Source organism: Eptatretus burgeri, chromosome 9 (genome assembly GCF_056783735.1).
Source record: "Eptatretus burgeri isolate ZD-2024b chromosome 9, Ebu_testis_v1, whole genome shotgun sequence".
NCBI lineage: Eukaryota > Metazoa > Chordata > Myxini > Myxiniformes > Myxinidae > Eptatretus > Eptatretus burgeri.
In genome coordinates this window covers 62810173-62828551 of record NC_140969.1, presented here as the reverse complement: position 1 = coordinate 62828551, position 18379 = coordinate 62810173, and the positions used below count along the sequence as shown (strand labels likewise).

Below are 18379 nucleotides of genomic sequence, written 5' to 3'. Positions count from 1 at the left end.
TGCTGGCATCGAGCATGCAGATTCAAAATTATTTGTGCCGGCAATGATGCACAACCGCCAGCACGCTGACAGACACATTTGCTTCCTTCACAGAGCCACAATACGGTGGAAAAGTCATCTGTTGGGAGCGGACTTGCTCAAATTCTTGTCCAGGCAGCACTCAATCATACCCCCAATGTTGGATGACTGGTAGCAGATATTTTTGGCTGGCATGGCCTCGTTTTTTGCCTGCCTCTCTCAGCCACAATCTCACATTGCTATAAACACCAACCCCAACTGCCTGCCTGAGGCATGACACTCACTTGTATGGCATATTCACTGTCACAACCCAGCGCTGCCAAAATGGACCAATTTAAGGTTCAACCTGACTTCAAGGTGTCGGTATTTTGCTCTCACTTTCCAGCATTTTTCATTTCCAAATCATGTGTTTTTTTTACTCCCACCTACCTTGTGGCCATTACATCAACATCTTCCATAAAAGGCACGGATGCCACCATTCCCGTTGCAATGATGTTTACATTGCTAACGACCATCCCATTGTTCCATTGAAGCCAAGTCCTATGAGTATGGTAAAGTAAATCTACCTTGCAAACCAAGTACATAAGCAGAGAAACCTTTCCATTCAATGAATGGGTGGGGTAAAGAAAAGACATTGGATGGGATTCAAGCTCCAAAAGGAGTATATAATTGTTGAAATGACTTCTAGGGCTAAATGTATGGATTAGAGCAGTTATCTCCTTAATGTATGTCTTCAAATAAGTGTGAAGTAAATCCACACCGTAACCAGAAATGTGTTGATTTTAATCGTTAAGATAGCATGCAGTCTCCCCTCAATGTTTTCTGTCTAAAACCACTTTTCCATTATCCATTGTTATTGTTTTATCCCCAGTAATCCGTCATTTATGTTCTTTTAAAATATTGCGGCCTTGCAAATGGAGCAGAGCATGAGCACAGGCGAGCTTTTGCAAGACCTAGAACATTTGGGATGGGTGAGAAGCTTAGGACTGGGGTTTCAGCTTGGATTTTGGGAGCAATCAAGGGAGTGGTCTGTTGCCTTACAAAACAGCTCAAGTTCAACTTTTTGTCTGATTGAAATTTTTTTTGTAGGTTTGGATTCATGTGAAGCAACTTTTACTTACATTTTTTTCTCCGAGGAGTGTTTCCATGTTTCAGGGTGGGACAGAGACGGCATGAGGTTTATTTATAAATTTATATTTGTATAATCTATACTAAAGACTGAAACGACTTCCAAGGTAAGCTCTTTGGTAAGCTACCCAAGGTAAGCTCTTTGCCATTTCAAACCCTACACTGGTTCTTCTACAGCTTGTGACAGACATTCACAAGTGGAACATACATGAGATTCCTAATGTTACACACCTCTCAACCACCTGACCAGTTTATTCACTTGTTGGCGAGTTATCAACGACAGCGTCGACAGTAACACGCACCACTGAGGCTCCCAAGACTGTACCACATGCAATGCCAAAAGCAGTTTACGAAAAAAACAACAATAAATTCAATAAATCAACACCCATGCTGGAAGAACATGGGGGTTAATTTATTGAAAAATCATAGCCACCCAAGGTAATTGGTTATGTGAGAGGCGATTGATTATTCCCTCCAATTACAGGTGAGAGACGTGATTAGGCTTTGAGATGTGTATAATATATATATATATATATATATATATATATATATATATATATATATATATATATATATATATATATATATATATATATATATATATATGAGGTCGATTCGACCGATGTGGGTTTTTCAAGGGCTGATACTCATAGTTAGAGAGAAAGGGGGGGGCGGGGGGGATGACTGATATAATGACAATTATATGCACCTGATTAAACAATTTAATAATAAAAAAATGAGAATTATACAAGATTGTTGAAATTAAATTAACAAATTTATTGAAACTATATTATTAACTTAGCTTGCTTGCTCATGCACAACTAAACAGTACAATATCGGTGAACTGCCATAATTGTTTTAATTATAAACACAATGATAATGTCGAGCAAAGCTTATACAGGTAATAAGCCACAAATCCGTGATCCTAAAATCCAGTTTGACCTGAAAACTGCCAATTTTTCAAGCTAAAACCATAATTTTGAGATTTAGGTGAAAAAAAAGTGTTAAAAAAACCCCAAAACAATTTTAATTCATGCCTCCCACGTAGTTCTAGTACGAGCCACCATGTCATGGTGGTGCCACGGGGGGGGGGCAGAGTGTATTTCCTGCTGTTTGTTTCATTATTCCCACTTTGAGCATCATATGTAGTAATTTCTCGTTTAACATGGTAGTTGCGTTCCGAAAACTTTCTGTTATCCAAAAATCTGTAAAACCAAAGTAATTTTCCCATAACAAACAATGTAATTTGTGGAGGTTGTATGGTAAAATGTGGGTGGATGGGGAAGAGAGTAAGAGAGGGAACCAGTGACAAAGAGACAGACAGACAGACACACACACACACACACACACACACACACACACACACACACACACACACACACACACACACACACACACACACACACACACACACACACACACACACACACACACACACATTAAATAAAATGAAACTTCACCTACCTATGTTAAATAATGTTGCTTGCAGTGATGGAGGTGGAGTGGTGATGGTGTGGAGTTAGGGGGGACGAAGGTGCAGTTAGGGGGGAGTTAGGGGGGACGACCCTGCGGTCGTCAACATCTGACATTGCATTTAATCACTTGAATCTAACTTGCAGTTAATCATGTTGCAGTAATGGTGAAACACTCTGAGCAGCATTTGCAAGAATCATTCATAAGGTGGATTCCGTCAGTCCAAGAGCTTGACAAATGTTCACTGTTCAATCACTGACAATTTCACTTTCATTTAAATAGTTTTCCTTTGTTTCTGAGGCACAGTCACTCATCTCACTTGTTGAACCCTTACCAGTGATGGTGTTGATGGGTGCACAAGATATTGTGCACTAAGTTCATCAGAGCTTTCGACTTTCGATGCACCCACAAACCGCCGAGCATCCCACGGCCCATCTCTGACGAGTTTGGTCGGTGCAGTGACGGCCGGATATGTTTCAAGCACTTATATCAAAAGGCACAGAGTTGGTGTTAACTCAAATAAGCCATGCTACATACCCAACTGCATCTGGGTCTGTGGTGACCATGGATGTACAAGTACAGGTTACATTTTTTTCCATGGGAACCAGGATGCGGGACACAGCAAGCTGCGAAGCATGCCCAGCACGAACAGTGCTGCCAACACGGATGGGCAGATTCAGCTGCGGGGCCACCAAGAGACGTCTCGTGTCCAAGAGCGGTGTGTGAATGATCACGAGCCAGCTTGTGGGTGTGCAAAACGCCCACGGTGTGAGAGCGTATACATATATATATCACAAGCAACATCAGCACAAGCATTGTTCGTAGAGAGCTTCATGAAATGTATTTCCATGGCCGAGCAGCAACACACAAGCCTAAGATCACCATGCACAAGGCCAAGCGTCGGCTGGAGTGGTGTAAAGGTCACCGCTCTTGGACTCTGGAGCAGTGGAAAGGCGTTCTCTGGAGTGATGAATCATGTTTCATCATCTGGCAGTCCAACGGATGAATCTGGATTTGGTGGATGTCAGGAGAATGCTACCTGCCTGAATGCATAGTGCCAACTGTAAAGTTTGGTGGAGGAGGAATAATGGTCTGGGGCTGTTTTTCATGGTTCAGGTCTGGCCCCTTGGTTCCAAGGAAGGGAAATCTTAATGCAACAGCATACAATAACATTCTAGAGTTTAGGGTAACCAGTAAACACACAATGCAACCTCCAGAGACCAAATTCTGGAAGACCTATATTCTAAGTACCCAAAAATAAATAAAATGATATCACAGTATATAATACCTTCCACTCTCATTTCCTACCCCCCCCCCCCACTCCGATCTCCACCATAATCATAACTTCTCATCGGGGAAAGGAGGGGAAAGAGGCTATTTTCTCACATCAAAAGACCACCACAATATTTTTGCCCATGACCAGTAGTCATGACGAAGTCACACAAAAGTTAATTTACTTGGCAATTGTGGATAAATTGAAGGTTTAATTGATAAGGATGGCATAAAAAGGTAAAAGTAAATAATCTCAAAATACCCCTGACAATGCTTTAATACAAGTTGTTTTTTTTGTAATCATCGTCGAGGCTTGTGAAACAGTAATACACTGGCTGGATCATGATATAACAGACAAAAACATGAGGAAAAACACGCATGCATGGGGTGGACAAGATAGATACAGAGGAAGCATTTAAGGAGGGAAAACTGGAAAATTGGGAGAAGGAGGGATTTGGGTGGGGTTAACGAGGGTAGAAAAGATCATGCATGGTTGTCAGAAAAATCAGAATAACCTTGATCCATTCTGCTTGACCCCTGCCCACCTCTTCGAGACGTAGAATAAACGAGACACATGTTGTTTGCTTTGGTTTTAGCAGCAAGGATTGGTGGAGATTCGTGGCATTAGAACGCCATCAGCAGGAAAATGACAGTCATACACCTACTCCCAAATAGGATGACTGTTTAAGGATTTCTACATGAAAGTCTATCTTGAACTTGACAAAAAGAATATGAAGGAAAATAAACGAGCAACTAATTTTTATGAAGATATGCTTTGATTGGCTGAATGAGTGCTGTAAATTAAAAAGCTCAGATTAGAAAATCAGTTTCTGTCATTTTATTGCATTTTCTTTGGTGCACAACTTCTCAAATTAATCTTTATCATAGTGATATGGAAAATTACTGTGCATCTTAAGAGTATTTCTTTATTAACAAGAGTCTACAATACAATTGATGAATGAAGATACAATGGCTTTTTAGTCGCCCCAAAAAATTGGGGATGTTGGGGGAAGGTCGATTAGTACATTTCCTTTGCTTTATCTATTCAAGGAAATACAATGAATCATAAAGCCCAAGGAGAAAAAGACAGTTGGCCTATTATCATATCCATGCCGCATCCTCGGAATCATTATCACGGTAGATGATGCTGCAATAATACTTGGGACTAAAAAGTAGAGACATAAAGGTGTGATATTAATTAAACGACGCTGTAATTACCTCCGCCACCGAAGGGGGACGGAGGTCTGTCTCATTTGTCTGTAAGCAGGTTATCTCAAAAGGTTGTGGACGGACCTAGACGAAACCTGGTGGACAGGTTGGGTGTGTGACAAGGATAAATTGATTAGATTTTGGTGAAGATCAAAATCCAGATACGAGGTTTTTTTTTTTAATTCCAAAGTGATTCTTCACCATTGAGAGATGGGGCCCAAAACGATACACAGCATGACATTTCAAAAAGTTGTGGATGAGTTATGACAAAAGTCGTTGGTTGAGTTGGGTAGGTGACAAGAACAAGACGATTAAGATTTTGGTTCAGGTCAGGATCCAGATCCAGCCTATCAGTGAGATGTAAAACATAAACTGTTCAGCTTGGCAGAGGTATGCGCTCTAACAAGTGCTGTTCTAGTTTGTTATGAAGATATAGAGCATCTTCCAGATACAAAGGGATCGTTTAGTTTGTGGTTACACACAAATTATCTATCCATCCATCCATACTCTGTGCAGAGCGTTGGTGCTGCCTGAGCAGTCTCCTTGGCTATTGGGCACAATCCTGGATGGGTCACCACTCCGACACAGGATACCAGCAAGCTGGCATTCATTTTGATAACCTCAGAAGGATGACAGGATGAGTTAACCCCACCCGGTATTAACTCAATAGCTGAGCAGGATTTGAACTCAGGACCCTAGGATCCGAAGCCCGCCATCCTAACCATGAAACCAACACCAGGCATGCACAAATTATGTGTTACAGTAGAGAACTACATTACCTCTGTCAGTCATATCTGGAAAAAATAAATGTTGAAACGTGTCTTTGAAACAAAGCATTGTATTGTGGGAGCACAAAATCATTTACATGCTGGTGTAAAAAAAAAAAAAAACTGCCTTGTCCTCATTTGGGATGTGAACATGCCCAGACATTAAATCAGATCTGCAACTTAATCATGAATGGAACACCGACACCAAATTAGATTTGGCTAATGGATAAAGATTGGGTCAGTTCCTAAAAGATAAGCAAATTTACAGATCACATTCATGGAGTATTGATACAGCACAAGCATGATGGGCCCAATATCTTCCTCCTGCACTGGAGGTTTCCATGCACGTACATGACACTTGAAAATTGTCAGTGCACCAAGGTTTATGGGAGATAAATTGAAAGCTATGGCTCTCCCAAAATGGTCACAATGACAATGTGGTCACTGGCAAACTTCAGGGGATTTTGTTTTTTGCTGTACAAGGGTATCAGCTCATGGAGGAGCTAAACAACAAAGGGCAGTAGGTTTATTAACTACCAGTAGGTATGAGGTTGGGGAGGTGGACATGCACAGGAGTAGAAAAAGGAACAACAATAAAACGAGTAACAACAGCCCAGAGAGGATCAGAATGGGAAAGAATGTGTGAGGAAGAGATTGTGGATGTGCAATGTGCATTGATGAGTGCATTTGAACTACTGTTCAAAGTAAGGACGAGATAACGGACACAGGGAGACCATTCCACAATCAAAAGAATGAGGGTGAATGAATGTAAGTGGGAATAATGAGCGAATATTTCCATCCCACAATTAATGACAAAATGAAAGGCATAGGCATCATTGTGCAGGACAGAAACAGTGAAGTAAATGTTTGCCTGTTTGGTGTTGCCATCTGAACACATTGTTTGCAATGTCAGACCTTCAAATCCCAAACACTGTTGATTACTTTCATTCTCTCATAATGTCCTGAATTGAAAATGATAAGTGTGTGTGTGTGTGTGTGTGTGTGTGTGTGTGTGTGTGTGTGTGTGTGTGTGTGTGTGTGTGTGTGTGTGTGTGTGTCCTCCATAACTCCAAAAACATGAAACCTAGCGGCCCATAACTTTGCATGCATACTCGGGGAACTTCAAGGAAGTGCGTGAATGAAAATTGAGTGTTTGGGTTAATTTAAACACCCCTTTTGAAGATAATTAGCAGGGTGCTCATCATCAAAAATTACCCCCGTGTGGGGGTGACGGTCATCTCTATAATGTTTTTTTTACTATCATAATCGATGAACCGTTGCCAGATATCTCCTAAAATGATAGACTAGATAGGTTTTGAAAATGGCGACTTTCACAACTTTCGTGACCTCGTGACCTTGACCCTGACCTCGAATCCGGGAAAAAAATATGTCGTTGGGTATCACTCATCGACCTCTACCCACATACCAAATTTCATCAATATCAGAAGTAAAAAGTTCTCTTTGTACCAGGAGGTGTTTTTGACCATCTTCCAGGTTACGTGGCAGTCAAACGGGATGGAAATTCAAAAATCTGTCCAGTTAGACACAAGATAATATTTTTTACTATCATAATCAATAACCAGTTGCCGAATATCTCCTAAAATGACAGAGATAGGTTTTGAAAATGGCGATTTTTATAACTTAGTGACCTCGTGACCTTGACCCTGACCTTGAACCCGGACAAAAGTTATATCGTTGTGTAACACTCATCGACCTCGACCCACATACTAAGTTTCATCAAGATCGGAAAGAAAAATTGTTGACGGACGGACATTTGGTCCAGCTTTATGAGGTCATCTCGGTCGAGATGACCTAATAAACAAAAAGAGCCTTACCAAGATAACTCTTACATGTGAAAGAAAACTTTGCAGAAATAAAGGTCAACACCTCAGCTAACGTCTCCAAATATACACCCTGTGAAAATTCCTTTGTGGGAGGAGGGAGGGGAACGGTGGAGGTAGGAGGAGGGGGGGAAAGGGCTGGGATGAAGGACCCAGCATTGCCCGGCAACGCCAGGTACCTTTGCTAGTATATAATAATTGCTCAAGTCTTAGAAACTTCCACAAGCTCCTCCATGGACCTTAGATCACAGAAAGTGTTTGAAGGCAAATCTTGAACAACCTCCATCCTTTACAACCAAGTTTCTTTCACTGTAAAGGAGCAGTAAATGGGGCAGGTAGGGGGCGGGGGGCTTAGCAAATCATCAAAATAAAATCTAGGAGTACGGCAACTGATCAAACGTGCTCAATTTACCTCTTCAAAGCAGATGACAAAGTTATTTCCAAAGCTGAGCCGAGGGCTGCGTGTGCAGGTCTCACTGAAAAACTTGCAGGCCCATTGCTGGCAGTCACCGTCTTTATCTGCAAGCCTTTTGTGTCCAACACCTGGAAGTACGGCCCCATATAAAGCTCAACGATAAATAGTAAATATTCACGAAACAAACAATGCAAATGAAGTGCATTTGTGATACTGCCATGGTACAAAATACAGTACACATCTGGAATGGCACGATTCATTTTTAAGCCAGAAAGTAAATCAATATCAACAACAAACACGATGCTTTACAGATCAACACAGAACACATGAACTGTAAAATCGGTTCAGCCTGATTGGCTTGCTTACAAATTGTTTTTGCGCCTTATCGTGGGTGTACTTTGTCGAAAATGAGAATAAATATATTGATCTGCAGGAACTTTGCCAAAGGATCTTTGTTCATGTAACTTTTTGAAAAGTTTGAAAGGTGTTACATTATTCTTAAAGGATTTAAATATAAATACATTCCAAATGAAATGGATACAATTTTAAAATTATATAACAGCGCGATGTCGCTGCGCTGTAATTATGAACAAACAGTTCCTCAATCAGGTAAATGTGTGTATATATACACTTCTTCAAAATAAATAAAAACAAACACGAAGACAGGCATGCAGAATTCATCCACCAGGAGTAATTGTCTCACTTTTGAAATGGCAGGTCATGCATTTGGCTTTTGGCAGAATAAAAATTGCAGACTTTAATTATCCAGACTATGTGGTGTAATGGTTAGAGCGTCTGCAGGTTCATGGTGCTTCTATGTTTGACAGTCAGCATTTAAAAGAATAGAAGATGGATAAACAATCACAAGTGAAAAGTTCAGTGAAAGTGAAAAGTGCACCGAGTGCAGTGAAAAGGGGCGGTGCCATTGTTGTGACATCGCTGGTATCCAGAGTGCCACGGGAAGTGGCAAGCTCCTCCATGGCTCTTCCCCCAAGCTCAGTAGCTATGTTCGTCTCATCCAACAGTCCTGAGTTGTCGTGTGTGTGTGTGTGTGTGTGTGTGTGTGTGTGTGTGTGTGTGTGTGTGTGTGTGTGTGTGTGTGTGTGTGTGTGTGTGTGTGTGTGTAATATTATAGTACTTGGCAGATTAAAAAAAAAAACAAAAAAAAAAACAAACAAACAACTGAACCGAGATTATTGATTTGAAAAAATAATAATAATAAAAAAGCCCAATTATGCTCCCGATGCTGAAATGTTTTTGTTTTTTTTGGCATCCACTTATCATGGTGCCATGATTTTTTTTTGCTTTCAACTGGCTATGACGACGGTGCATCGCCACTGCTACTGAGGATGCATATTATAAAGTGGTAAATAATGATGTAATTGTGCACACATGAAGTGGACAGTGCCAGATCGGTGCCATGCCCATGATCGACAGATTGATGCTTCTTGAGTGGCTGTGAATCGATACATTTTAAATCATTTCTCTAATCGATTGGTGTATCAAACAGCACAGCATCCTGTCATTTTAAAATGAATGGTGAGCTACAGTGTGCAGTAATCTTCATCCTGATGAAGTAGAAATTATGTGGAAGGAAGGAAGGAAGGAAGGAAGAAAGTGTGCTCATTCGACAAGTTATTGACGGATATAAAACGAAGCGTTTCATACTTGTCTGGTCATGTGAAAAGCAAGTTTTATACAAAATACAGTAAAGGCCAGGAGTCCCCAGGTCACAAAGGGTTGTTCCCCATGCTCGCATAGTTCAAAATAAGGAAAATGCCATGTTTTTGAGCTTTAATAGTTAAAAGTCCACAAAGCTCAGATTCGTTTTGAGAAAGAGGAGTTTCTCTGCCTTGTCAGATGAAAGACTATATTTAACCTCTGCCATCGAAGATCGGAGGTTACTTTTTTCACCCCTTTCTGTTTGTTTGTTTGTTTGTGAACAGTATTACGGAAAAACTCGACGGATTTCGACGAAACTTGGTGGGGGTTTAGGTATGGTCCAAGGATCATGCCATTAGATTTTGGACTTGGTCCAAAATCCAATATGGCTGCTATGGTGGCCATTTTGAAAAAATATTTGAATTTTTTTTTTTGCATTTCTACATGTTTTAAGTTATTTCCACCCCCCCCCCCCCACCAAAAAAAAATTGTTAGAGAAAAAAAAAATTTTGCAACTTTTTTTTCAACAAAATTTCGATATATATATTTTTTTTTTGCATTTCTACATGTTATAAGTGATTTCCAACCAAAAAAAACATGCCAAAATTATAATTGCGGCTGATTTTGGAACTTCAGGTGGATATACCCATGTAAAATCAATTTCTGTCTCAAGGAATCTAGTTATGACGAATGAATTGAGGATGTAAAAGTTAAAAGTAAAAGGGAAAGTTGTAAACTATAACTCTGTGAGCACTGTTGACATCAAATTGAATGAACAGGATATCAGGTTCACTTGAGTGACCTCGCAGTATTGGCGGCGGAGGTTTTGCATTCTAGCGAGTGCTCCCCCTCTAGTTTGTCATCATATGCTGCACAAGCAGCAATGAACAATCCAGAATACGAAGTAAGCATCCCAGAATACTGTCAGTCCGATTTTGAAATGTGAAAAAAAATTAATGAATGCTTTGACACACTCGGTATGCCAAGAACGTACGACATCAAGAAGTACTTGTCAGGAAGGACTAAAAGTAGGTTTTAACCTTTAACCTCAGCAGCATATGAGTGATTGCGTTTTCCTTTGGCCAAGAAGCTTTTTCCAAAGCAATTGGTTAATTTATATGAATTGGGTGTGCTTTCGAAAGGTTATTTTGTTTGTCTTTGTGCGCTTCAAAGCAAAATAAATGACAACACCTGATTTCCAAGCCGTTTGCCATAATAACCTGTTTTCCAAATTACCAAGCCAAATTTTTTTCCAACTGACACACGACGATTGGCAGCTGTAAATAAAGAATAATGTTTATACACATCTCTTTGAAACAAATAAAGTGCAACATTCTTTTTTAAATTTGTTCATTGAACTTCTCCCTAAACACACGTGAAATCTCCTCAATATTTTTGAGTTGGACACAGTACAACTGTAATCGGTAATCAGCACTCCACACTGACTAATTTGCCGAAGGAGATTACCAAAAACAGCCGATATCTGCCTGTCGTGCCGATTACTGGTTCCGATATCAGCCCAGCACGAATATAATATACTGTGTATATATATATATATATATATATATATATATATATATATATATATATATATATATATATATATATATATCTATATCTATATCATATGTCACATATAATGTATGCATATAACATGTGCAATAAGTTACATCACCCATAACGTGTGTATACTGTAAACCCTCCAATATCACGGGGTGAGGTTCCTGTAAAATGACACGATAGTTAAAACCACGATTGTGGAAACCATGGGACAATGGGAAAGTGGGGGTTCGGTTCCTGGACTTTGAGAAAATATCGAAAAAGATTGACAGCTACCAGAAATACACATTTTTATATGTATATATCATGTTAACATTGAAATAAACATGTAAATATAATGAATACAGTCAGTGTAAATTAAACAAAAACAACACTTTTACCTTTTAAATTTATTCCAAAAACAGCGAGGTGGGTGATGACAAACATATTACATACCCGTTCGCACTATACTATGCTGTAAATAGAAAACACAAGACTTGGCTCAGGATGATGATGATGCTGCTATGGGTGGGAGGATGGTGGTTAGAAAGTTTTGGATGCAGAACTTGCCATGGCTGGTGGATCATCGGGAGGATAATGGTCACCTGCTGCATTGGCACAAAGAAGGATAAAATGATCCTTAGCCATCTTGAATCAGAGCAGACCTTCTCTGCTTGGACAGGAAGGTACAAGCTGGCATCCTTTTCCAAAATAATCCAGTCTCCTTGGTATTAAAAACCTGCTCCAGCATAAATCCCTTCACCTCGAATAGATCCATGAGCTCTGGTTGAACTGGAGTCTTCGGCCCCGGGTGCCTTGTGAAAATGTTGGTAAATCTGCAATGATTTCTTCCATACACCGGTCCACTCAAAGGCATTTTTTTTATATTTGGTCCTCAATCCAAACATTAAGTGCATTTTCCATCCTTTCAGTGTGAGAATCATAGGATTGGAATGAGCCTTTTGCGCTTTGCTGGCAGGAATCCTTGCACGGATATTCAACTCACATTTACACACAGTTGATTCATGGATCTGGTAATGGTGGCCCACAGATGCCGCACTTTCATTGCTTGCTAACTTATCTACTTACTCTATTTCTTTGCACAATGTCATAACCTTTCTCTGCCTTTTGGCACAAATAATTGTTTTCATTGTTTTACATTTGGGCCCCATTATCAACTGTTGTGTGCCCAACTCGATCTTGTTAATCAAGTATTATAGGATCTCCATACATCATTTCCTGTTTGATGATGATTCATCATTAAATTTAGCTTCATATCCGCATGATGGTCCAATTATTACAATTAAAGGTGCGTGAGAAACAAGAAAAAAAGACTCATAATGAGAGGTAATCCCACACGTGGACACAAACAATGACTCATCTCAGCTCAAAAACCGCAATTGGCTGAAATGAAATACTACGATAATGAAATCGGAACACAATAGGTTGCCCGTGATTGGTAAAAACCCACAATATTTGAGGGGTTACTGTATAACATTTGCAACATCACGTATGATGCCTGTATATAACATATAGTCACGGAGCTGGAGGGTCAGGTTAAACCCCCCAACCCAAATTGTGGGGACGGGCGGTTAACACCGCCAGCCCGGATGGTCAAGCAGTTTTCCTGAAATCGGAGGTGGACACGTTGATCCACGGAGATTATAATTTATGCAGGAGGGGTGGGGTGCAATGGCGGAGTGATGGAGGCACAGCACAAGGGGGGTTGATACTCGAACCCCATGACAAATACACAGACACAGCAACTTAAAATAAACTGATTTAATGAAAATAGACAAATATTTACAAAGGACAAAAATCAGAATATAATAATACGTGAGGTAAATTAATCCGAAAGTCTAAATTGAGGTGCCTCTACACATGGACTTGAATACAGGCATGGGGAGACAAAATAAAAGAAAAGCAAACCCTCCCTTTATTCTGGCACTTAACTTGGTACAGAGATGGTCTTTATGAAACTTGGAATTGAGGCGCTTCATCCTGCATGAGTAGATGCACGGATAATAACGACAAGTCCCTCGCAGCGGGAACGTTTGTCAGGCGATTGTACTCACCGATGTCACGGCTTTGCAGAATCGCGCCATCCCCTTCGGTGACACACACGAGATCTCGAGACCTGTCCCACATGACCAGCCAAGATGGTCAGCGTCTTGCTCAGTATATGAGCCAAATCGCCTCAGCACGAATACAAGAATTGTACAGTCTTCTTCATGCATCAAATGAAAGCCAGCAGTAAAGCCCTGTTCTTACAGGCCATCTCCTATGTTCTCTCTCGAACGCATGCATCCCTCACTCTGCACTCGTGCGTTCCTTCCCTGAACTCTGTCTGATGTCACCAAACAGCCGTTCCACCTCCGGGGCATGGCTTGCTCGCCTGAAACCCGGGAAGGTGGGGCCTCTCCCTGCTCGGCACGCCTGGCTCACTTGTAAATGCATAAACGTAGGAAGAGGTTGCAGGAGGAAATCACATACTGGGGGAATTTATTCTTAATCCCTATCCAATTGACACCACATCACCCCCCGTGTGTTGACACGCAAAATGTAAGCTCACAGTTTCCCTTCTTAATTATATCGAGATGTCTCCTACAACATCCAAGGACCAAACAACTCCATTCCTCAATTCAATCCTAACTTTCCTATTGAATTCCTCCTGGATATACCCCCACAACCACAACAATATTTCTGTGTGTGTGTGTATATATATATATATATATATATATATATATATATATATATATATATATACATATATATATATATATATATATATATATATATATATATATATATATATATATATATATATATATATATATATATATATATATATATATATATATATATATATATGAAGACCACAAGGGGAAAACCAGAGATGTCAGAATAAGTCAATTTTGAAGAAACTGAAAAACAAAGTTTCAAGACTTTGTTGGACTGTTTAATAACTGTCATATAGATTTCTTTTCCAGTAAAAGGAAGAGTGATCATTGGCTGATCAAATTAAGCATGTAGCATTTGCCAAGCTTCTGTGTTATTTAATTGCAGAGCAAAGAACGAATCAATGTTGCAAACTGACATCACTGGTTATTCCCTTGTTTAATAATTGCCATGCAATTTTAACCCAGGATGTGTAGCAAATTCATGCTTGTTGGTTATTAGCATACATTACATGACTTTGGTGATCACAGATTATTTTTTTTCAACATTAAACGGTCATAGTTTTTTTGTTTGATTGGTGTTCAATGCCATACTCAAGGGTATTTCGCTTATATGACGACGGATTCTCCATTTCTTACTCCGTACTACTTAATATGATGGAAAACCGGGAGGAAACCAAGGATAAACCACCCCCGCAATAGCCGAAGTCACCTCATGTGACTCCCTCATATACCTAAGCAGGTTGATTGAGCGGTGGGTACATCGAATGAGGATGGGTACTCAGACGCACTAACCATAAAGCCACGGCGTGGGTCCCATAAAAGTCACAATAAAGGTTTCACCAGGCTTGAACCACGATATGCACCAACTACGGAGCCCATGATATAACCAAATAGGCTATTGTAGTGCTCAGAGTTTATGCTGTGAAAGTTTTACAATCTTTCATTTTTTAGTTTCTCAACTCTGAATATTATGGTGGAACAGTTAACATGAATGAAAGGAAGATAACCAGGAGTAAAGTACTGACAGCTCTGGGTTTCTACTTGTTCAGCTTTGACAACACTTGTTTTTTCATTGCACGACTAAACTTTATACCATATAAATTATGTGACACCCCTGGTTATTTGTTAAAGTAATATTGTGAGAGGAAACCTTATGTTGCCAACTATTGGCAGGTGCAATAACCCTGAAATTTATAAAAAGTGACATCTCTGGTTTTCCCCTTGTGGTCTTCATATTCATACATATATATATATATATATATATATATATATATATATATATATATATATATATATATATATATATATATATATATATATATATATATATTGTTACGGTTGTGGAAATTCGCAAACCACCATTCAGGTCCCGTAGGTGAGATATCTCTGTAAGTACATGTGTAGTCAGCACCAAACCCATTGTTTAGAGGGAATAAATGCGATTCATTCGGGCTGCGACGCTTTGAGATAGTCGTTTTTCTGTTTTATCTTTATTTTGAACCAACCACGTCTCAACCGCCATCACACAACAACCACCAACCACAACAACAACAACAACGCTAACAGCCATGATCTTTACCTTCACAACTCGCTCCCGCAAACATCGCATCACCGCCATTCCAAACGGCACCATGGCCATAAACCACCACCATAAAGCCTCCACCACCTTCACCTCTCTCTTTCTGCGGCCATTCTCGCACCACTTGTGAGCACCGAGCGTCAGGCTGTCCTGGGCTCGTACGGGACGCGCGCCGAGCCGCGAGTGCAAAATGCGGCCTTTCCGAGGAGAATTCGGATCAGGAATGCTACACGCCCACTTCTGATCCGTCCAATCAGCAAGCGCGGGGCGGTTTGGCCCCACCTCCAGGCGCGTCGGTGTAGAATCGAGATATGCAAATTCTAGGATCAGGGGAGGTTCACACCCCTTTTTCTCCGTCCAATGGGCGAGCGTGGCTCCACCCCCGAGCTCGTTCTGATCCAGAAATTTGCATATGGGTTCTCCTGCCGGCCTATAAAGTGCCGAGCGCGGGGCGGATTTGGGGCGAGTCGGTCTCGGCAGAGGCGGTTTTAGAAGAGCAGAGAGTGGCAGAAAGTCGAGTCGGTTTGGTTCGAGTCGGTTTGGGTCGAGCCGGTCTCGGGAGAGTCGGTTTGAGCAGAGTCGAGGTGGTTTTGGAAAAGCGGAGAGTGGCAGAAAAGAGTCGGTTTGAGCAGAGTCGGCCTTGGAAGAGCGAAGTCGGCCTTGGAAGAGCGGAGAGTGGCAGAAGGGCAGAGTCGGTTTGAGCGGAGAGTGTTTTGGGCAGAGTCGGGTTGGAGCGCGGAGTGGAGTCGGGAGGCGAGGGCGTACAGGTGGTTTGCAGCAGTCGGCTGAGGAGAATTGAGGAAGAGACCGAGGAGCTCGGGTCCGAGGCAAGGAAGACGGCGGTCGGCGAAGAGGTCGCGGTGGAATCGCTCGTCACGGGACCCAAGCAAGCCAGCTATCCTCTTTCCCCAGAGCATCAACAATTCCCCTTTTTCCCCCGCGCTGAGATACTGCGAAAAGGGGGCCCCGTTCCCACCCCACTCCAAGCAGTGCCAACGAAACCCGCGAAGGAGCACGAAGTCGGGGCACCGCCGCGCTGCCACATTTGCGGCTCATCACAAAGACACGGGTAGGATCCACCCGGTCTCGCGGACCTGACCGCTCTTTCAGGTCCCGCGCAAATATTGGCCCATAGGCCCCGTCTTCCCCCTTGTCTTTGAGGGTGGCCCTTTTCTTTTGTTTCTGTGTAAACGTGTGTGTGTGTGGCGCCAGTCTGGTGAAGTAAAACTGTGTAAGTGTTGCCGTGTGTACGCGTAGTCGGTTGTAGATCTGCATTGTTGTTTCTTTTGTTGCAATTGCTTTATGTGCATTCTGTTTAATTGTATATGTGTGCTCTCCGTGTGCCGCGGAATAAATGTGCATCATGTTGAACTGTTTTCCCGTTTCGCTTCGTCTTTTCTTTAATTGAACCTCCATCTTGCTTCACGTAAAGGGTTGGTAGTGGGCTTAATACGCCCAATAATTAATCGGAACCGTCGAGGCCGACGATAACACCGCTCGGTTATCCCGATAGTACGGAATGGGTCACTTAAGCGGCCTGTGTCCAGGGTCGACCTGCGGCGAGGTGCGATCGCCCGGTCTACCCTCCACGTGGGTACTTAGGTAGGTCGAGTTTGGCGAACAACGCGGCCGATTGGCACGATCGTGGTGAGGCCGAAAGGCCCACCCGTGACGAGCTCCCGGCGTTAGTCCGAGAGGGTCACGACAGAATTGTCCGTCCGGTGGGCGACGTGCCGAGATTCGAGTCACGTGGCCGTTCGCACGCCGGCGGGCGCGAATTCGCAACTATATATATATATATATATATATATATATATATATATATATATATATATATATATATACATATATATACATATACATATACATATACATATACATACACACACAACAAGTGCAATATCACACAACATGTGTATGTAATGTCAAGCATAACATGTGTATAAAACGAGTGCAAGAGGCCATGTATAAGATGTATAATGTTATGCTGAACATGTGTATATAACAAGTGCAATATGCCATATATAAAATATGCACATGTTATGTGTAATGTTGCACAAGTGCAATACGTCACTTTAACATGTGTGTATGCTACAATATGTATAACATGTGTTTCAATCACAATCATGCATGTGTATGTGTAAATCACTATTCATGTTAGGCTTCAATCGGTCTCGAAGTTTTCCAATATCGATATACCAGTGTGCTCACACCGGTATTTTAAAAAAATAAAAAAAATTTTTTTTGCAGGTTCCAAAAAAACGCAATGGTCCAATGGTCCATTATGTATGTATGTGTGTATATATATATATATATATATATATATATATATATATATATATATATATATATATATATATATATATATATATATATATATATATATATATATATATATATATATATATATATATATATGACACATGGTAATTTTTCAAAATATTCCCACACAGGGATTTTTTTTTTTCTCCTCATGGTGAGAATGGTTATTTTACTTCCAACTTAAACTTGTAATATAAATGATTTTTTTTTTAACCGAGATCAGTATTGGTCATCAGCAGAGGCAGGTATCATGAGTGCAGATTGCCATGTCAGTAATTGGCGCAGGCTTTCTAAAGCACACACAATTCATATAAAATTAGAAGGGCACTCGGAAGAGTGCATCCCTCCACCACGTAATGCCTGATCCACGAGAACATATCAGGCCCAATACATTTTTGAAATATCATGCTATACAGTGCATTATCGTTTTTGGCCCTATCTCTCAATAGTGAAGAATCACTTTAAAAAATAAA

At 40.9% G+C, this 18379-nt stretch overlaps 1 protein-coding gene across 10 annotated transcripts in view; it reads right to left on the bottom strand.

Moving 5' to 3' along the window:
- Positions 1-18379, bottom strand: part of LTA4H (leukotriene A4 hydrolase) — a 388232-nt gene that overhangs the window by 334521 nt on the left and 35332 nt on the right. For all 10 annotated transcript variants that reach the window (XR_015061718.1, XM_085895360.1, XM_085895364.1 and 7 more), the window contains exon 3: positions 8121-8251. Coding sequence is in view for 9 of the 10 variants with exons in the window: in XM_085895360.1 (XP_085751486.1) it covers positions 8121-8251 (131 nt within the window). In the remaining variant the exon portion in view is untranslated. The remainder of the gene's footprint in view (positions 1-8120; positions 8252-18379) is intronic.